The sequence below is a fragment of the Labeo rohita genome, unplaced genomic scaffold (genome assembly GCF_022985175.1).
Source record: "Labeo rohita strain BAU-BD-2019 unplaced genomic scaffold, IGBB_LRoh.1.0 scaffold_63, whole genome shotgun sequence".
Lineage (NCBI taxonomy): Eukaryota > Metazoa > Chordata > Actinopteri > Cypriniformes > Cyprinidae > Labeo > Labeo rohita.
This window is the reverse complement of record NW_026129557.1, coordinates 618,089-641,123: the sequence shown is the minus strand read 5'-3', so window position 1 is coordinate 641,123 and position 23,035 is coordinate 618,089. Positions and strand designations below refer to the sequence as shown.

General features: G+C 35.4%; 1 protein-coding gene across 50 annotated transcripts in view; it reads right to left on the bottom strand.

Annotated features, from left to right (window-relative positions):
- LOC127161376 (NACHT, LRR and PYD domains-containing protein 12) overlaps nucleotides 1-23,035 on the bottom strand; it is a 340,105-nt gene that overhangs the window by 123,288 nt on the left and 193,782 nt on the right. For 23 of the 50 annotated variants that reach the window (XM_051104135.1, XM_051104090.1, XM_051104094.1 and 20 more), the window contains 6 exons: nucleotides 4,181-4,354; nucleotides 3,579-3,752; nucleotides 2,787-2,960; nucleotides 2,181-2,354; nucleotides 1,670-1,843; nucleotides 223-396 (listed from right to left, as the gene is read on the bottom strand). In XM_051104135.1, coding sequence (XP_050960092.1) covers nucleotides 223-396; nucleotides 1,670-1,843; nucleotides 2,181-2,354; nucleotides 2,787-2,960; nucleotides 3,579-3,752; nucleotides 4,181-4,354 — 1,044 coding nt within the window. Of the gene's footprint in view, nucleotides 1-222; nucleotides 397-1,669; nucleotides 1,844-2,180; nucleotides 2,355-2,786; nucleotides 2,961-3,578; nucleotides 3,753-4,180; nucleotides 4,355-5,269; nucleotides 5,444-6,120; nucleotides 7,761-23,035 lie in introns of all 50 variants that reach the window. The other 27 variants (XM_051104096.1, XM_051104112.1, XM_051104139.1 and 24 more) reach the window with 17 other exon arrangements.

Below are 23,035 nucleotides of genomic sequence, written 5' to 3'. Positions count from 1 at the left end.
TACATACACACAAATATATATACATATTATAAAAGAGTGCAGAATATAAACAATTTCACTTTCTGCCTAAAAATTTTGGATCCAACTGTAGTGAGCAGGTAGATTTGTAGTAGGCTGATGAAGGAAAAAAAAACAACAGTTTCCTAAAATGTTTCCCTCTTAAACTTGCTTGTCAGGGTATCTGTAATTTTTAAAATCACTAAATTAATGGGAAACACAAACCTCAGTATGTTGAGTTGACAGTTTGGACTCTTCAGTCCAGCAGCGAGCAGTTTCCCTCCTGAATCCTGCAGATGATTGTTACTCAGATCAAGCTCTCTCAGGTGTGAAAGGTTTGAACTCAGAGCTGATGCCAGATCAGCACAACCTTCCTCTTTCACCACACAGCCAGATAATCTACAACAACAGTAATAATGTTAGTGTGCTTAATTTAAAAATGCTTTAGATCTTATTTCTGGGAATTGGGAACAGCAGCATGAATGTGGGGTGTGTGATTATTGCAATATAAAAGTAGTTTTAATTAATTAATCAAATTAATCATGGCCAATTTCAAAAAAATGTGCATTTGATTAGTATTTTTTAATTGACTGACAGCATACACACACATATACATAGACACTAGGGGTGTGCAAAGCAGCCGGTATTTGTATCTGTATTTGTATTTGTTGAGGGGGGGAAAGTATTTGTATTTGTATTTGTATTCGTATTCGAGTAAAATTCAAAATAGGCGTAAAAATCCAGTTTTTTGCGTTACACTTCTACACACTTTTTTGGCTGGTGGAGGACCAAGAGATGGCTCAGCAGCAGCCACACTCTTTTCTATTTGTTTGCCCAAATCCATGTGAGGAGTTTCAACTAAGTTAATGAGTGACGGGAAGCTATGCTAAGGTTAACTGGGGAGTCGCTCTCTAAACGTTTGGTATTAAAATTGCTTTTGAATGCGCGCACGCGTTTTACTTTCGGTTTCGTTTTAAAGATGGCGCTAAACTCTCTGCGGTGCTGAGCGTGCATTCCACAATACAAGACATTAATTTAACAAAGCAATTTAAAAGTGGTGGGACACAAACGGGATTTTGAAAAGTGTGTCCCCAGTGGAAATTACGCCCCTGCGTGAGTGGAGTTATCATTTGATGTGAATGTATGCTGCGTTGTACAGTATATTGAGACGGAGGCGCCAGAATTGCGTCTGACAGAATGTGCGCTGTAGCACAAAATATAGTATATTTCTTCAAAAGCAGATTGTGGAGACATTTTAATTGTCCACAATCAAAAATCGTCATATCACACACCCCTAATCTCACGAGGAAACGCAGCTTTTTGATATAAAGTTTTTCTTGTTCCCGAATACAAATATTTTTTTAAGTATTTGTTCGAAATAAGTATTTGTAAAAAACACGCTATTTGTGCCTTTCCGAATACCGTATTCGGGTTCGGCTCCACCCCTAATAGACACAAATATATATATATATATACATATTATTAAACAGTGCAGAATATTTAATTTCACTTTCTGCCTAAAAATTTTGGATCCAACTGTAGTGAACAAGTAGATTTGTAGTAGGCTAATGAAGGGAAAAAAACAAGAGTTTCCTAAAATGTTTCCCTCTTAAACTTGCTTGTCAGGGTGTCTGTAATTTTTTAAATCACTAAATTAATGGGAAACACAAACCTCAGTATGTTGAGTTGACAGTTTGGACTCTTCAGTCCAGCAGCGAGCAGTTTCCCTCCTGAATCCTGCAGAGGATTGTTACTTAGGTCCAGCTCTCTCAGGTGTGAAAGGTTTGAACTCAGAGCTGATGCCAGAGCAGCACAAACTTCCTCTTTCACCAAACAGCCAGATAATCTACAACAACAGTAATAATGGTACTGTGCTCGATACATAATGTACGTCCATCAAATACTTTTACTTCAAGCTTGCTAAATCCCAGCCTCAGCCCAATCAGAAGAACCAGTATTTACATAGAAAACTATACATAGAAGCCTGATAAAAATGCTTGTTTTCAAAAAGAACATCAGATGGAGTTGCCAAAAACGTTTGGATCCAACTGTAGAGAGCAGGTAGATTTGTAGTAGGCTAATGAAGGGAAAACAGCACAGTTTCCTAAAATGTTTCCCTCTTAAACTTGCTTGTCAGGGTGTCTGTAATTTTTAAAATCACAAAATTAATGGGAAACACAAACCTCAGTATGTTGAGTTGACAGTTTGGACTCTTCAGTCCATCAGCGAGCAGTTTCCCTCCTGAATCCTGCAGACGATTGTTACTCAGATCAAGCTCTCTCAGGTGTGAAAGGTTTGAACTCAGAGCTGATGCCAGAGCAGCACAACCTTCCTCTTTTACCAAACAGCCAGATAATCTACAACAACAGTAATAATGTTAGTGTGCTTAATTTAAAAATGCTTTAGATCTTATTTCTGGGAATTGGGAAAAGCAGCATGAATGTGGGGTGTGTGATTATTGCAATATAAAAGTAGTTTTAATTAATTAATCAAATTAATCATGGCCAATTTTTAAAAAATGTGCATTTAATTAGTATTTTTTAATTGACTGACAGCAAACACACACATATACATAGACACAAATATATATACATATTATTAAACAGTGCAGAATATAAATAATTTCACTTTCTGCCTAAAAGTTTTGGATCCAACTGTAGTGAACAAGTAGATTTGTAGTAGGCTAATGAAGGGAAAAAACAACAGTTTCCTAAAATGTTTCCCTCTTAAACTTGCTTGACAGGGTGTCTGTAATTTTTAAAATCACAAAATTAATGGGAAACACAAACCTCAGTATGTTGAGTTGACAGTTTGGACTCTTCAGTCCAGCAGCGAGCAGTTTCCCTCCTGAATCCTGCAGATGATTGTTACTCAGGTCCAGCTCTCTCAGGTGTGAAAGGTTTGAACTCAGAGCTGATGCCAGAGCAGCACAACCTTCCTCTTTCACCAAACAGCCAGATAATCTACAACAACAGTAATAATGTTAGTGTGCTTAATTTAAAGATGTTTTAGATCTTATTTCTGGGAATTGGGAACAGCAGCATGAATGTGGGGTGTGTGATTATTGCAATACAAAACTAGTTTTAATCAATTAATCATGGCTAATTTCAGAAAAATGTGCATTTAATTTTTTTTTTCCCCAATTGATTGACAGCATACACACACAGACACACACACTCACACCCATCTATATATATATGAAGAGATTAGATGCAAAACCCTCTAAAAGCCATCTTGGTCAAAAATGAGATAATGATACTGAGTGAATGCTCTCGATACATATTATACATCCATCAAATACTTTTATTTCAAACTCGCTAAATCCCAGCCACAGCCCAATTAGAAATACCAGTATTTACATAGAAAACTATACATACGAGCCTGATAAAAATGCTTGTTTTAAAGAAGGACATCAGATGGAGTTGCCAAAAACTTTTGGATCCAACTGTAGAGAGCAGGTATATTTGTAGTAGGCTAATGAAGGGAAAAACAGAACAGTTTCCTAAAATGTTTCCCTCTTAAACTTGCTTGTCAGGGTGTCTGTAATTTTTAAAATCACAAAATTAATGGGAAGCACAAACCTCAGTATGTTGAGTTGACATTTTGGACTCTTCAGTCCAGCAGCAAGTAGTTTCCCTCCTGAATCCTGCAGAGGATTGTTACTCAGATCAAGCTCTCTCAGGTGTGAAAGGTTTGATCTCAGAGCTGATGCCAGAGCAGCACAACCTTCCTCTTTCACCAAACAGCCAGATAATCTACAACAACAGTAATAATGTTAGTGTGCTTAATTTAACAATGCTTTAGATCTTATTTCTGGGAAATGGGAACAGCAGTATGAATGTGGGGTGTGTGATTATTGCAATATAAAAGTAGTTTTAATTAATCAAGGCCAATTTCAGAAAAAAATGCATTTAATTAGTATTTTTTTAATCTACTGACAGCATACATACACATATACATACACACAAATATATATATACATATTATAAAACAGTGCAGAATATAAACAATTTCACTTTCTGCCTAAAAAATTTGGATCCAACTGTAGCGAGCAGGTAGATTTGTAGTAGGCTAATGAAGGGAAAAAAACAACATTTTCTTAAAATGTTTCCCTCTTAAACTTGCTTGACAGGGCACCTGTAATTACTAAAAATCACAAGATAAATCAGTGTGAAATACAAACCTCAGTATGTTGAGTAGACAGTTTGGACTCTTCAGTCCATCAGCGAGCAGTTTCCCTCCTGAATCCTGCAGACGATTGTTACTCAGATCAAGCTCTCTCAGGTGTGAAAGGTTTGAACTCAGAGCTGATTCCAGAGCAGCACAACCTTCCTCTTTCACCAAACAGCCAGATAATCTACAATAACAGTAATAATGTTAGTGTGCTTAATTTAAGAGGTGCTTTAGATCTTATTTCTGGGAATTAAGAACAGCAGCATGAATGTGTGGTGTGTGATGGTGTGCGTTTGCTGTGTAGAGTAAATCGTAAAAACAAAACAACACCAAACAACAAAATACTGATGGGATGCTTAAGTCTATGTTATGATATTAAGGACTTTCCTGAAAGATGTTTATACTAATATGCCAATAAATTAATTGGCTTGAGATTTCTGTTAACAAGGTTATTTTCTTTAAAACATTTTTAAAACATGAAGCTGACGCGTAATCCTAATCTACAACATAAATGACTTAAAGATGGAAATTAGGGGAAAAAAATCTCTGCTTGTATTTCTGGGAACCTTGTGTCTATTTGGGGTGACCCAACAAAAACCAATTAGCATACATTAGGTGTGCATTTAAAACCATCTGGACGTGCATAGGATTAATAAAATGAAAGTAGAGTAAATTTTGATGACAACCTTTGATGTGACAAAGCCTTGTCTGAAAGTTTTAAAAGGGGTCATGAACTGCCTCTGTTTTTTTAATGTTCTTTGAGGTCCACTTTTAATATTATCAAGGTTTTTACATAAAAAAAAAAATATCATAATTCAGAAGAAATAGGCTATTTTCTGCCATTTTTTTGACCCCCCACCTCATCTGAACGCTCTGTTTGAATAGGTGTGGCGGACTGTGGACTCAGAAATAAACACCCACTGCTATGTCTGGCTAATAGTTTTGTATGTTTGACAGTCTATGTCCTTCACAGATAGACGCTGCTGTGATTTAGGTTAAAAATGCAGAAGAGTTCCTTAAAATGTTTTCCTCTTAAACTTGATTGACAGAGTGTCTATAATTATTAAAATCACAAAATGAATCAGTTTGAAACACAAACCTCAGTATGTTGAGTTGACAGTTTGGACTTTTCAGTCCAGCAGCGAGCAGTTTCACTCCAGAATCCTGCAGGTTATTGTTACTCAGGTCCAGCTCTCTCAGGGGTGAGATTGATGATTGTAGAGCAGAAGCCACAATTTCACAGTGCTGATCAGTGAGATTACAGTCCGACAAACTGAAAACAGCAAAAAAAAAAAAAAAAAAAAAGTTAAAAAGGCATGCTGGTGTGCTGATGTACCCACCAGACTGAAAGACTTCCTTAGTTCAATGCTTCTCAAAACGTTCCTGGGGATTCCCTATCATTGCTCATTTTGGATGCCTTCCTCATCAGTCACACCACAATTTAATTCAAGTCTTGGAGTCTCTACTAATGACCTGATGAGTTAAATCAGTTCTGTTAGATGATGAACCTTTTTTGGACAAAAAGGTAAAAAAAAAAAAAACAAACAAACAAACAAAAAAAACAAAACAAAACCAGTACATAACATAATTAAAAGTACATTATGTACATCTAGCTATAATTTTCACTAATTGATGCATTGAGGGTATTTGGTTATGGTTAGAGCTAAACTCAGCAGGACACTGACCCTCCAGGACTGAAGTTGATAATATGATGAGTTAATTTATTACATAAACCAATTCTATTGACTAAAATCACCTAAAAAACTGCCACAGAGTTGAATTATATTTACTGGTTAAGTTGAAAAAGCATGAAAAAAAAAATTATAGAATTGATTGCTTGAGAATGAAAACATCACTTGTAAACACAAACAATAAAACACATCAAACTTGCATCACAACTTGTGTTGAACCTTACGTTAAATATAATTGTGTTCAGTTTTTCACACTTACAGAGCTTTTCTGCAGTTCCTCACAGCAGGTAACAGTCTCCATCGACCCTCTTTTGATTTGATGTTGTACTGTTTAAGGTCAAACTCATCCAGCACCTCCTCTGACATCAAGATTATGTTTGCCAAAGTTGAGCATTGAGCAAGAGAAAGATTTTTTTTGCTTGTTTTAGAGTTTAAAAATGCCTGCATTTCTTTAACAGAATTATCCTTCATTTCAATCAAGCAGTGTGACAGATTCATCCATCTTTCAGGACTGACATTGTTTTTTTGACCCCGTTTGAGGTTTTGGATTATTTTCTTGATGCTCTCTGGGTTGTTTTCTGTGTGTATCAGTACATCCTGTAAGAGTCTCTGATTGGACTCCAGTGAGATGCCATGAAGAAATCGAAGGAAAATATCCAAGTGTCCATTTGCACTCTTTAATGCTTTAGTCATTGCTCCCTTCAGAACTGAATTCAGGGGAACAGTCTCACACTGATTTCTGAACTTTCCTGTCAGGAACATTTTCAAAACCTCACTGTTCTTGTGTAAATAGCAGTAAAACACATACAGTGCTGCAAAAAACTCCTGAAAGCTCAGATGTACAAAACTGTAAACCTTCCTGTGATAAATCACTGACTCCTCCTTAAAGATCTCAGTGCAAATCCCAGAATACACTGAGGCATCAGTGACGTCTATGCCGCTCTCTTTCAGGTCCTCCTCATAAAACATCACATTCCCCTTCATCAGCTGACTGAAAGCCAGTTTAGCAAGTTTCACAATCACTTCTCTGTTGGACTGCAGGAGTTCTCCTCGATATCTCTCTTCATACTTCTGGTTCCTCATATTTGTTTGAATGAGCAGGAAGTAGATGTACATTTCAGTCAGAGTTTGAGGGATTTCTGCACTGAGATTTTGTTTCAGGATGTTTTGAAGCACAGTGGCTGAGATCCAGCAGAAGACGGGTATGTGGCACATGATGTGGAGGCTTCTTGCTCTTCTGATGTGTGAGATGATTCTGCTGGCTTGATGCTCATGACTGATTCTCTTCCTGAAATATTCCTCCTTCTGAGGGTCATTAAATCCCTGAATTTCTGTCACACGGTTGATGTAGTTAGAGGGGATCTGACTGGCTGCTGCTGGTCTGGTGGTGATCCAGATGAGAGCAGAGGGAAACAGATCTCCTTTCATGAGGTTTGACATCAACACAATGACTGATGAAATCTCAGTCACATCAGAAACTTTCTTACTGTCTGAAAGCAGCAGTGTAATTCTGCTTTCATCCAGACCATCAAAGATGAACACAACTTTACATTTATCATAAATCCATGAGTCCAGATCTTGAAGTTCAGGATGAAAGTCAAGCAGAAGTCTGTGAAGACTGTACTGATGATCTTTAATTAAGTTCAGCTCTCGAAATGGAAGCACAAACATGAAATCCACATCCTGATTGGCTTTTCCCTCTGCCCAGTCCAGAATGAACTTCTGCACAGAGACGGTTTTTCCAAATCCAGCGATGCCTTTAGTGAGAACAGTCTTTATTTTGTCTTTACTCTCTGTTTTGTTCTCCTCACATCCTGGTTCAGGTAACAGATTAAAGATGTCATTGCAGTTGATTGGAGTGTCTTGGAGTGTCCTGTAACTTTTCTCCATCTGTAGCACCTCATGTTCTTCATTCACTCCTTCACTCTCTCCCTCTATGATGTACAGCTGTGTGTAAATCCTGTTCAGGAGGGTTTGATTCTCTTGTAGTTTGATTCCCTCAAATAAGCTCTCATACTTGCTCTTCATGCTGATTTTGTGCTGGTCTTTGACTCTCTGACAGGACACATATCTGATCTGGTCAACTCTCCCACTACTGAAAATATATTAAGCAGAGCAGAGAGAAACAAACAGAAAGGACCTTTATAAAAACAGAGAAAATATTTAAATTATCTTACTTGAAATCATACCACAACCACATTTAGCAAGATGTGTTTGTGGGCACCGATAGCCTTGTGGGCAAGTGCGCCTACATTCATATGTGTATTCATATTATATTTATATTATGTATTAAGCCAGTGTGTCCAATCCTTTTTTAAGGAGGGCCAGATTTGATGACCTGGACACACTGGGGGCCCGGATGCCTTTCCACTACTCCGTTACATTACATTCAATTGGCCTATACACTACCGGTCAAAAGTTTTTGAACAGTAAGATTTTTAATGAAGAAGTCTCTTTTGCTCACCAAGCCTGCATTTATTTGATCCAAAGTACAGCAAAAACAGTAAAATGTAGAACTATTTTTACTATTACTGTTTTCTATTTTCCTATATTTTAAAATGTAATTTATTTATGTGATTTCAAAGCTTAATTTTTGGCATCATTACTCCATTACTCCATGATGCTTCAGAAATTAATCTAATATTCTGATTTGCTGCTCAAAAAACATTATTATTGTTTCATTGAAAACAGCTGAGTAGAATTTTTTCAGGTTTCTTTAATGAATAGAAATTCAGAAGAAAAGCATTTATCTGCAGTTGACATCTTTTGTAACATTTGAAATGTCTTTATCATCACTTTTGATCAATTTAAAGCAATCCTTGCTAAATAAAAGCATTAATTTCTATAATGTCTTTCCCAAAACAAACAAAAAATTATACTGACTCCACACTTTTGAATAGTATAATGTATAATGTTACAAAAGCTTTTTATTTCAGATAAATGCTGATCTTTGTATCTTTCTATTCATCAAAGAATCCTGAAAAAATGTACTCAACTGTTTTAAATATTGCTAATAATAATAATAATAATAATAATAATATCAAACATGTTTATTGAACAGCATATCAGCATATTAGAATGATTTCTGAAGGATCATGTGGCACTGAAGACTGGAGTAATGATGCTGAAAATGTAGCTTTGATCACAGGAATAAATTACAGGAATAATTTTAAAATATATTCAAATAGAAAGCAGTTATTTTAAATAGTAAAAATATTTCACAATATTACTGCTTTTGCTGTATTTTGGATCAAATAAATGCAGGCTTGGTGAGCAGAAGAGCTCTTAAAAAATAAATGAATAAATAAATAAATCTGACTGCTCAAAATTTTTGACTGGCTGTGTATTTGTCCATATTAATAATGTAATATAAATTATCATCCTACTTTTCTGCCACAATACCACAGTTTGTGTTACTACAGTAAATCCATTGTAAGTGTAGGTGATTTGTGTGTTGAAAATAATTCTAATTGCATTGTTCTAGAATTCTAGAATTCTAACTGCATCCGTGGTTTGCATCAAAGACCTCTGCTCCAAACTTCTCACGGAATCTCAGTGCTGTTTAGTGGTCGGGTGATCGAGATCACTTAAAGAGTAAACATATTTGTTGTGAACATGCTGCGCTGTCTTAATGCAGAGTTAATCATAGACCGTGCGGCGCTGGCGCGGTTCACAAGTTGCGCTCTCCCGCTTTTGGTGCTTTTAAGAATTCTTGCACAGTAAAGAAATGGCAGTGCATATGGTATCAAATTGTTATCTCTGCATTTTACTGTTACATGATGTAGCCTACATCTGGTCAAATATCTAGTGCTGTCATCTTGTGTTGACATTGTGAATCTGCATATTCTGAAAATTATGTTTGGCAGGCCACATATAATACATTTCAGTAAACAAGCTGCGGGCCGTTTAAAGTCCATCCACGGGCCAGACTTTGGACACCCCTGTATTAAGCCTACTGATTTTTTTCTTTTCAGTTTTCTTTTCTTATATCATCATTTTTACTTTGGTGTTATATTAAAAAAATGTATTATATATAAATGTATTATAAAAAAGGAACACCTTTTTTGTCCAAAAAAACTTTATTGCAGAAATAAAATAAAAATATCCATTTCTCTCTTGTTATTTTTGTGTACAGTCTGTGTATTTGTGTTGAATGTCTTAAACTACATGAATATACTCACACAGGATCAAAGGGCTCTGATTCATCACTGAGATCAGGGGGCTGCAGTGGAGAAGCTGCTCTCTTTCTCTTCCTGCTGATGGTACTAAAACATATAAAGAGATAAAAAAGAGCAAATTATCAGTCTGCTCCTATAAATTAACACACAAGGATGTGAACAGGTCTTGATGAAAACACAGCGGAACAACGCAATCTCCATAGCTTTCACTGAAGATCAGAGATGGGACCAAGTCATTCCTTTCAAGTCACAAGCAAGTCTCGAGTCAAATCCCAAGTCCTCAAAGAGTTAAAGTTAATGAGATAATTAAGTGACTAATTAAGTGATGATTGTGCATTAGTGATGAACACCTGCTATTACTGAAAATTACAGAAGATCAGATGTTGATGTTTATTGGTTAAAATGATGCCACCATCATGGAGATCAGTGTGTGCTTTAGTTGTGCTCTTGACCCTTGGTCTGCTACGTTAGATCTCTTTTTTATATTGATGCATGTGTTGTTGTGAAGCAGTGCTATCAGAACAGCAAAGTGAGCAGTCACTAGCTGTTTTAATATGACAGTGAAGTCATCATGAACTGCATCAGAATTAACTTTTTTCTTCCTCGTTTATATGTTTAGGTTTTGCAGCATGGAAGTAGAATGTTTTTTCTAACAGCTACAGTGGAATAATTTTTAAATCTGTAATGCATATACAAATCTGAACATCTGCACGATTTAGACACACACAGACATGAAGAACCAGCATATGAATCTCAACAATGGTGACAATCAACAAACCACTTCATGTTGCAATGCATGCTGGGTATACAACATAGGATAAACTCTCCTCATGTACTGCAGTATGAATAATTATTATCACCACTGTTGAGGATCGTATGCTAAATGTTCATGCCTAAAAACCTGAACCAACATACTTCTTTCTTTTCATATTGAAACGTTATAGGGTTTTTTTTTTGCAGTTGTGCAAAAGCTGAATGGCAGTCAAATAAATCAAATAGAGACACCAATTCATGACATTCATCCAAATTAGTTATAAGTAGAGAGTGTAAGATAATCTGCTATTGCAAGCTTTTGATTCAGTAACGCACAAATGTTTGCTGTAAAACAACATTGCAATTGCTTAGAAGCAAATTACATTAAATTACTCAAAGGGTCAAGAGACAAACTAAAGCACACCTTGACCACAATTATGGTGGCATCGTGTTCTTTCTTTCTTTGTTTCTTTTAATTCTCAATAAGAGATTCTGCAGACATAAAATAAAGTCAGTCTCAGCTCTTTTTGTTTTGTTTTTTCAGTTGATTTTATCCAAGGCTGTGTCTGATGTCAGTTGTAGTTCTTGTGTTTGTCTTTTCTTCAGTGATGCTGCTTGTTAACAGCAGGTGTTCATCACTAATGCACAATCATCACTTAATTAGTCACTTAATTATCTCATTAACTTTAACTCTTTGAGGACTTGGGATTTGACTCGAGACTTGCTTGTGACTTGAAAGGAATGACTTGGTCCCATCTCTGCTGAAGATGCAAATTAAGCCATATGGGAGCATTTTAGCTAAAATGATCCAGTATGCAAAAAATGCAGATGAAAAGTGACAGCTAAAACAGTGAACACAACTAAAATGTTACAGCACCTGAGGAATCACCATCCACAGATTCGGGTCCAGATGAAGCTAATAGTTTTACAAATATAATAAATATTACTTAACATTATTTTTGGCACGCCTCCCATCCAATAATTACAATAAGCTATGTGACTTGTTATTTTGATATGAACAAGATCATTGCAATTTCTATCAATCGTTATAGCCACAAATCTGTTCAAGTAGAAAGAATCAGCACACCTGAACTGATCATTCATGCTTTACTTCTTGTTATAGTACAAAATAAATATGAATGAACAACAAAAGAACATGCTGAAAGCTTCAACTTACTGAAATGTATCATGCATATTGTAATCATGTTTCAATTGCAGAAAGACATCAATAAAACAGCTTGTGAAACATGTCACAAAGCTATTCCACTCAGGAAAGCCACTCCATGTCTATAGATACTTGTTACTTCAATAGAGAAAGCACAAATAAAAATATATAATTTGATGAATGATTGTAACCACTGACCACAAACTGTTGACGCTAGTCACTGACTTCCATAGCATGGAAAAACGTGTGCAATTTAAATGTTTGTATACAATTCAGTCATAATTATTATATAGAAAGTAAATGGCAATTTATTAATATTACAGTATTTATTTTATTATATAAATGTTACATATATACTATTATTTATGTAATATTATTTATATTATATTATTTTATATTACTTTTATTATATTATATAGTTTATTATAAATTTATTGCAGAAATAAAATAAAAATGTCCATTTCTCTCTTATTATTTTTGTGTACAGTCTGTGTATTTGTGTTGAATGTCTTACTTTACATGAAAATACTCACACAGGATCAAAGGGCACTGATTCATCACTGAGATCAGGGGGCTGCAGTGGAGAAGCTGCTCTCCTTCTCTTCCAGCTGATGTTACTAAAACATATAAAGAGATAAAAAGAGAGAGAAACATTGTTTTTCAGCAAATTATCAGTCTGCTCCTATAAATTAACATACACACTGGTGTGAACAGGTCTTGCTAAGCTATGGTTGAAACCTAGGAAACACATGAAAATTAGTCCATCAGATCGGGATCAACTACTTTGGCTTCAGTCTGGATGCTCTGCGATACTGTTACTAGCTGAGTTCACTGGTCTACAAAAAGCACATGTGCAGGGCTCTCAAGTTTTAGAAAAAGTTTGGAGTGAGATTTTATCTGTTAGGAGAGGAGCCCCTCGGCCCCACGCAATTCTCTCCAGTTTTTGCTAGAAGTTAAATTTTATTTATTGGTCATAATTGACCACCACAAAATAAAAACTATAACAACTGGTAAGTTTAATTAAAGTCAAATTCATAAAAAAATAAAATATGTTTCAAAAATACAAACGTATCAAAAATCAAATGAAAATTTCACCCCAAATGAGCCAATAAACAGCAGTTCTCAAAGTACATACTCCAGGCCTAAACATACAGTATTGCAGAACTTTCCCTGAGTATGTCAAGCTGTGTGTGTGTATGAGAGAGAGAAAGCACATATGACACAAAAAGCACAAAGCCTTGATGACAGTGGCTGGGGCTCAAACTTAACTACTAACTAGTTACATGTAATGGAATTACATCATTTAATTACAAATTAATTTTAACTTATCGGTTACAGTTGCTGAGAAACAATGTATAGTTAAATTACAGTTACTTATGAAAATCACAAAGGGGTTACATCTGAATATTTTCACACTGATTTGATTAATTTCTTTCCCAAATTGCATTGACTGCTCTAAAACATGAGACAAAACGTTTCAGAAGTTTAGGACACAAAATACACATGCTTATGCAATAACTGATTTATTTACATATTTGGGTTTATGTATATGCTTTTTTTTTACGATTAACTGCAAGGATCTGATTATAAAAATGGTATCATAGCTACTAAACTATATCTTCTGATTTTAAATCTGTATTTAACCTAACCTAGGTGCTAAAGTCTGATTTTGTGGTGGTTGTGCTTTAAAATGTAATTATTATTATAATCTTAAGTCAAGCGATGAAGGTAAGTCTGACAGTAATCAGTGTTGAGTGCTACTGTAAGGTTAAGGTTAACTTTCAAAAGGATTAACAGCTGAAAACATTAGTTAGAAATTTAGAAAAGTAATCAATTTAGATAATTTGTCTGTTTTTATCAGATTTACCAATTATCCAGTCCTTTCCTTAGTTTCCAGTAGCCAAAACTTAGTTAAAGCTGTTGGAGAGCTAATAATTTTGCATGAATTTGGCTATATTCCCCAACATCAGCTCTCACTATCTTTGATCACAGGCAAGTGATTTCGTTCAGGAATCGTAAAATGAAGGGGGGGAAACAGAAGAATGGGTTACCTACTGTATTTACTTTGTTGTAAATACAAACACAACGTCCGCTCCGTGACCGCAACGCGACCACCGCTTCAACTGCGAGAGAAAGCGGCAGCCCTGCGATCGACGATTCCACCGCCTCGTCCCGTGTGTGCGCGTCCATGTTGCCGAGTGACGAACGTGACTGAAGCGGTATCACGTAATTTAGTCGAAAACAAACAATTCTAATTTCAGATATTTGCTGGTAGGTGGCATTTAACTGTCAAGACAGCTATGAACTCCCCCTGCAAGCCTGCGCCTCGTCCATTAACAGTATATAGCGGTATATAACAGTATATATAAGTTATCCCTTACTTTTTAGCGTGAGAAATACAAGGTGTGGCGTGAGAGCGTGTGAACTGGTTGAAATGCGTGTGTCTCACGGTGAATGCGTGAGACTTGAGAGCCCTGCATGTGAAACTCTCAAAATGAAAACACAGCGAAATCTCCCTAGCTTTCACTGAAGATGCAAATTAAGCCATTTGGCAGCATTTTAGCTAAAATGATCCAGTATGCAAAAAAATGCAGATGAAAAGTGACAGCTAAAACAGTGAACACATCTAAAATGTTACAGCACCTGAGGGATCACCATTCAAGGATTCAGGCCCAGATGAATCTAATAGTTTTAAAAATATAATAAATATTACTTTCCATCACTTAACATTATTTTTTGCATGCCTCCCATCCAATAATTACAATAAGCCATGTGTCTTGTTACTTTGATATGATCATTGCAATTTCTATCAATCTGGAGATTGTTATAGCTACATATCTGTTCAAGTAGAAAGACTCGACACACCTGAACTGATCATCTCTCATGCTTTACTAGTTATAGTACAAAATAAATATGAATGACCAACAAAAGGCATGCTGAAAGATTCAACTTGCTGAAACGTATCATGCATATTGTAATCACGTTTTAACTGCAGAAAGACGTCAATAAAACAGCTCGTGAAACAACATCACATGAAGCTATTCCACTCAGGAAAGCCACGCCGTTTCTATAGACTTGTTACTTCAATAGAGAAAGCACAAATAAAAAGATATATTTTGATAAATGATTGTAACCACTGACCTCAAACTGTTGACGACCACAGATAGTCACTGACTCCCATAGTATGGAAAAATGTGTGCAATTTTTTTTGGCAACTTTTTTGCGCTGTTTTCATCTTCTGGGTTTAAAAACTACATTGTGCTGACATCACAGTTTGTACACTGACGATGTGTCTGTGTCTCAATTATTCATGAGCCTGCGTGTTTTTATCCTATTTATTTAGGATAATTATTAACCTATTTATTTAGGAGCCTAATTATTCAAGACAGCATGTGTTGATTTGCTATGACAGACGCTTCAGACTGTAAGTTTGCATATATTAACAGAGAAACGTAGGAGACGAAGGAGACAGTTTGTTTGTGTTTACTTCGTAAGAGTTTGGCACAAACGCGATTCCTTCATAAAGTGAGTGTAATAGCGGTTTTTACAACTCCTTGACACAACCCATCAAAAGGATTATAAACGCAGCAAAATAAGTCTTGAAAGGTTAATGGAGGTGCAACAGCATGTTCAAATATATGGGTTTTTTTTGCAGAGTGCAAATGGCTATACATTTATTTGTGTTGTTAACTCAATGGAAGCGAAATGAAACTGTCTGAACCCGAAGCTGACTCTCTCCCCTCTTCCCCCTCCACTTCGCAGCGCACCATGCCCACTTTTGAAGCATTTTTTTTAAACTGTGGTGAGAATTAACCAGTGCTGAAATGGGGGTTTCATGACCCTTTAATGCAAGTACTTTTTTTTTTTTTATTAAATTTGAGTTAAATATTGGAGTGTGTATCTTAACTAGAGTGGCGTAGGTCAGTGAACTTGTTACACAGCAAGACCCAGGGAAATTATACTATTAAAAATAGAAAAAAATAATAATTTGTGGAAATAATTAGGAAAACTAGTCATTTCCATGAATTAGGAGCCAGGTCCAGAAGGGGCTGTAGCCCCTATTGTATCTGCTGGTTCTGTTTTTTTTTTTTATAATTATTATTCTTCCCCACTGGGAGTCCATGGCAGCACTATGGACCCTAAGTTGGTAAATGATGAAATCAGACACACTTGTAGAGATTGTCATGTATAGTGACCTGACCAAATTTGGGGTCCCTAGGACCAACTATTCAAATAATTATAACGTTTGAACCCTTTGATCCAGAAAATTAAATGTAGTATACGTGATTACTTTCCTCCAGCTGATCACATTCAATAGTTTAGTTTAAAAAGTAGAGTATTTTTTTTCAATACTCCGCCTTCAATGTTTGTCCAATTTTTATGAAAATTGGCTCAAGTGATCTTTGGACTGAGCCGCACAGAAATGACTGAACAGATTTTTTATATTCATCTTAGTTCAAAAGTAATGATGTGAACTTAATGAGTTCGACAAAAATTGGTCAAACTTTGGCCAAACTCTAAACAATCGAAATGAAACTTGGTGCACTTGGAAGCTACAGAAAATAAAGAACGATAAAACAATTCATAACTAAAAAGTATCTACATTTTTATCTGCTTTTTGAACTCATTGAAACCTTGAAAAGGGCTTGGCCCCGTGTGGCTGCTTGCAGCTATATTTATACATTTCTATTTTTAATAGTATAATTATTTTTATAGTTTACTATTACTATTTACAGTATTTTATTTTGCTCTAATTACATTTTATTTATTTCTGATTTATTAACTTTATTATATCTATATGTACTTATAATTCTTACATATAGCCTATATTTTTACATAATTTATTGAATTAGATGGAATAAATTAGATTGTTGTGGCATGTTATTGCTGATATCAAGCTTTGAGTGACAGGTTGTCTTGCCCTCGCACCTATGATGCCCCTCACTTTTGACTTTTCTCAGTAAAGGATCTTCCACTCTTCCGCACATGCTACACCACCAGAAAATACATCATAATGTTTTCTCATATTCTAACAGTGAAAAAGTACATCTTTTCTCCATTTTGTGAAAGAGAACCAGTCTAGTAAGAGTTTTAGGCCTTCAACATTGAGGGAGAAACTCTGAGTCTTTTAGTTTCTCTGTTACAAGATACCAGAGGAAGGGAGAGGTGGCTTCAGGCAAGTGTTTGTCCTCGACATACAGAGGAGCAGATCTGGAATCTGGCTGGGTCACACTGTGCCAGAAGTGAGTCCTCATGCTGTCAAATGATAATCAATGGAGATAAGCTACAAATATGTCCACTACTATGTTTGGCTATTTTTCAAGTTAATCTATGCCTGATCAAAATCACGAATACTGAAGTAACAATGTTAATTGCTGATTTCTGCTGTATGTGATGTGTGAACAGAGCAGCTATTTCAGATGCATTCAAGCTTTAAGTTCTCCTAGGTTTTTTTGCCAAAATAAACGCTTTATTGTTTAACATTTGAAAGCAAAGAAATTTACATCCATAAATATTAGTACTGCAATGTTTGCAAATTATTATTATCATTTTTACTATTATTATTATTAAATGCTATTTTTTGTATTACATCACAATATGGAGTCGATAAAGGTTTCCCTTTTTTCTTTTCTTAATTTTTTATTTTATTTTATTTTATTATTTCTTCATGTATCTGATATTTTTTCCTTTAGCTAAAGTTTCCTTTAGTCTTTACACCTTCCCAGTAATTTTCCTTAAAAGCAATATCTTAATAGATAAAAAAAAATCGCAGTTTGCAGCATACCATGGTAAAAATGTAACTGTATTGTTTCTAGGTATTTGTATGAAAAACAGTAGTCTAAATACATATAATATGAATGCACAAACCGTTTTATCACCCAGCCCTAGTCTTGATACTCACACAGAGCCAGAGGTCACAGCACGTCCATCACTGAGATCAGGGGGATGATGCATGGAGTGGTTACTCTTCATAGACACACAGCTGAATCCTTTAGATGCTGCTCTCTGAGTGTGAACATCACTGAGATCAGGGGGATGATGCATGGAGTTGTTACTGTTCATAGACACACAGCTGAATCCTTTAGATGCTGCTCTCTGAGTGTGAACATCACTGAGATCAGGGGGATGATGCATGGAGTTGTTACTCTTCATAGACACACAGCTGGATCCTGGAGATGCTGCTCTCTGAGTGTGAACAGGAGTCTCCTGCTCTTTCTCCTCATACACACTCATTTTACAGGCTGTTTTCTGCTTCTCTTCTTCATAGATGTGAGATTTGTATTTCAGGCCTGTATGTGGAAACAGAGATATTTATATACAACTGAATTTCAGTTCTTTCTGGTGATCAGAAGTGAGGCACGGTGACCGAAATGATTGATAATGTTAAAACATTTACCTTGATAAGAAGGAGCATCTGGCTGCATCCAAAATCACATACTTTTCTACTATATAGTAGTTTAGTAGAAAAAAAAGTATCTAACCAAAAGAGGATGTGATTTTGGATGCTGCCACAATTTCGCTCCTATCTCAAGAGTATGATATGTTTAACTTGTGTTAAGCACTGTAGCCAATCACAGACTTGCTTGTTAAACACCAAACGCAATGACCAATCAGACGTGTTCATGTTAGTTAGTTGCACTTCCATTTTCTAGCACTGTGTTAATGTAAATATATTTTGGGCTGTCACCAGATGGGGGTAATATGTGCACAGAGGGTTTTTAAGCAGGAGTTTCATTCATGTAGAGTTCGGATGCTCGTTAGAGGGAACATGTGATGTTTTTACAACACACTCACTTGGGAAGCCATACATCATTACAAGTAAAAGTATGTAAATATGTATTTCCATCATGTTCAATAAAGTCTGAAAAGACTGAAATCGACTACAATCCTTGTCAGTTAGCTTCTGTTACACAATCAATAGCGCTCAAAACACTGGAGTTTATGTTTATCATGTATAACAAGCAATGTGTAAAAATGGTTTACATACAAGAAGATTCATTGCATGATGTAGACTTTTTTAGCACAACAACAGGTGTTTGCATAAATGTGCAGAGATTAATTATTTTTACTTAGTTACTGTACATTCATTTACACTGTACTGTATCAGAATATTTATATTTTGAGAAACTTTTACTTTACTACATTTCAAAGCATTTTAGACTTTTTACCCCATTACATTTCCTACAACCGCCACTCCTCTTTATTTTGAACTGTAGAAATCAAGATAGCAGTGTCTGATATATGAACAGGCTGATTTTCATTGATTCATTTGCAAACTGGACCAGTGGTGTAGTTTCCCTGATACGCAGGTATATACTGTATACACAATAGAAAGGTCAAGGATTTCCATATACCACTTATAAAATTACGACATGGCATTGTTTTGTGACAGAACTTTCACACGGTCTGTTTGCGATCACCTTTGGGGTAGTCAATTCATAAATGATAGTGTTCCTTTGTTACTCTCGGTCTATTTGCAATCGCAGGTTTCCCTCAAGCACTGAGCTGGTCCGACCACACCAGCTGCACCGCCCTAAGGATGACCCTGTGATTAACTTTCCTGAAGCATAACGCAATCGGGTCTGTGACAGATTAGTTATCTGTCCTGAGCATCTTTCACACTGGCCTCTTGCCATCAGTCATTATCTGACATGGTCACAATCAAATATGCTACAATCAGGTCAAAAGTCTCTCTAGAGTAAAATTCTGTGTCTCAGAAGAATAAGTTGTTGTTTAAATAGTATAACAGTATGCTGGCTTTCTCAACAATTTCTCAACAAACAACTAACTTCACACAAAGTTAGTTACTGTGTGTGTCTGTGTACAGCAATAAACCGAATACAATAACTTCTTGTTTTAGATGATGAGAGAGATGAGAACTTCTGGCCAGCTTTGTGGACTGAAAGTCAGGCTATACCCACGTAGGAGAAGACGTTCCTAAAACGTCCTCTTTTGGTTACGAAAGTGCTGGTACTCAATGTTTGTTATACTAGGGGGACGTTCCATTTTGGTTGTTTTTTGGTCACATAAGAACGTTACAAAGATGACATTTGGGACATTAACAGAACGTGCTCACATGGTCCTGTTTTAGTCATATAATAACGTTCACAATACCACTTTAGGAGATTCAATATTGGTTATTCTGTGGTCATATAACAACGTTACAAAGAGGACATTTAGGACGTTAACACACTGAAAAAAATGTTTTCATTTATCCAGTGAAAAAAAATTTGATTGAAAATTTTTTTTTCATTCATCCAATTAAAAAAATGTAGGGTAATGGTTCACATCTATATTTTATAACTTGAGCCAATGAAAAATAAATAATTTGCACTAAACAAAATTTCTATGAAAATGATTTTATAAAACCTGGCACGAAAGTATATTTTTCTTGTCAATTAATTTAAATTCTAGTTTTGATCTAAACAAAAAGATATAGATTTAATCAAAACAAAAATTCCCATTTAAGAAATAATTTATTAAAACAATTTATAATTACTACAACTGACATCCAGTCACAGCCTTAGATAAAATCAACTGAAATAAAAGATTAAATCTCTCAAGATCTCAGCAGAGGAGGATTAAACACCATTAATGTGGTCAGTGTGTGCTTTAGTTGAGCTCTTGACCCTTGACTTTTTTAAGCTTAGCTTTTCTTTGGTCGCTGTAACTCTGTGTTTGCAAAACACATTTGTTATGGTAAAAAAGCCAAAAGAAAACATGATCAGGTAGTGTTGGCGGGTTATTAATAAGAATGTAGTCATGCACTGGCCTTAAACGCTGATCTCATCCAGCATCAAGAGGCCAATTCTCCCTGATTGCATTTTATCTTGGTTTACTCTGCTATCATAATGTGCTTTCTCAACAAAGAATTGCAGCAGCAAAAAAAAATTATATATATACAACCGTGGAATAATGTCAACAACCAAGTGACCAACTAAAGCAAACACTATTCACCAAAATGGTAACCTTCAAATGGAATTCACTAAAACAGTGAAAATAAACCTCTGTTAATTCCCAATACGAACTTCTGCATGACAAATAAAGTCAAACTGTTTGTGGAGTTGTTTAATCCTCCTCTGCTGAGATCTTAAGAAATGTAATGTCTTTTATTTCAGTTGATTTCATCTGTGACTGGATGTCAGTTGCAGTAATTCTAAATAATTTATAATCTTATTTCTTAAATGGGAAATTTTGTTTTGATTAAATCTATATCTTTTTTATTTAGATCAAAACTAGAATTTAAATTAATTGACTTTCTTCAACAAGAAAAATAAACTCTCATGCCAGGTTTAATAAAACAGTTTTCATAGAAATATTGTTTAGTGCAAATTATTTATTTTTCATTGGCTCAAGTTATAAAATATAGATCCGAACCATTAATGTCCTGAATGTTCTGTGAATGTCCTCCAAATAACATCCCCTAACCCTTTAAAGAACTCCACATCATGACCATCTCGGAACGTCCTGGGAACGTTAATAGGTGACGTCCTTGACACCAGCGTGGACGTTCTAAGAACGTTTTGGGAACGTCACATTTCCAAATAAAATATGGTCCTCTAAACGTCCCAAGAATGTCATGAATGTTCTGTGAACGTCCTCCAAATAATGTCCCCCAAACCTTTAAAGAACTCCACATCATGACCGTCTCGGAATGTCCTGGGAACGTTACTAGGTGACGTCCTTGACACCAGCGCGGACGTTCTGACAAGGTTTGGGGAACGTCACATTTCCAAATAAAATATGGTCCTCTAAACGTCCCAAGAACGTCCTGAATGTTCTGTGAAGGTCCTCCAAATAACGTCCCCCAAACCTTTAATGAACTCCACATCGTTATGGGGACGTTCTGGGAACGCAAAATTAAACGTAAAATGTGCGCATGTCACATGACTCCATATTTTGTCCAGAGAAAGATGCATTTTTCATCAATTTTCATTCATATAATTGCCAACAAAAAAAAACTGAATCACCTTCACTGGTTAGTAAAGAAGTATTTTCAAAAACTTTTCATAATATATCATCAAATATATCATAATAAATTACAAAAAACTGCATGTTGCCTCATACGTGTATATGATATTTGTAAGAAAAAAGTTAGAATTATCTAAATGTATCTGCATTTTTGCATGATATTGCAATATATTTATAAGTACTGTAATTCATATACAATATCTGCACATATTCTGTTGAGAGGAAGTGCTTCTTCAGCTTTCACAAGCAGTGAGGAGTCATTAGTGAGGAAGGAGATTTTACATGCATATGCTTGTGTGTGTATGCGCATGCTTGTAAGGATAAGTTACATATTAGCATAAGGTTATGACAATTATTTTTTTTTTTTACTTTGAAACAACTCTAATTATAATGTTTTGGTATAACAGATATGATAGTTTGGTTATACTTGTGATCCACAATGGTAAAGTGTTGCCTGAAAGCAACATGTGGGAATGAAATCTTACTTTTTGTTAAATGAGATGTGCAAAACATCAAAAGTGTGACAAACCTGTTTGTTCAAATGTTTGATTAAAGAAATTGATGTTTTAAATAAATTGATTATTTTTTTTCTGCATGAAAATATCAAATTTTTAATTTTGTCCGTTGTGGTACAATGTTGCCTTGAGGCAACAAACTTTTAAAAAATTAATAAATAAAAAAATAATAAAAATGTTTATTGATATTGTTATAGTGTCCAATTTTAAGCAGGAGAAACATCACAAATTTTTGTTTTCCTCATTGATATCATATTGCGTACCGTAGAGGGTTAAATGTGCATTGAAAATTGCCAGCTGACAAAACCTGTGCTCCAGGGACCATATAACATCTAAAGATAAATGAGGCACTTAAAGGAGAAGTCCACATCCAGAACAACAATTTACAAATAATTTACTCTTGTCATCCAAGATGTTCATGTCTTTCTTTCTTCAGTTGTAAAGAAATTATTGTTTTTTGAGGAAAGCATTTCAGGACTTTCGTCCATATAATGGACTGATATGGTGCTTCAAATGATCCTAAATGCGATTGTAAACAATCCCAGGGAAGGAAGAAGGGTCTTATCTAACGAATCGATGGGTTATTTTCAT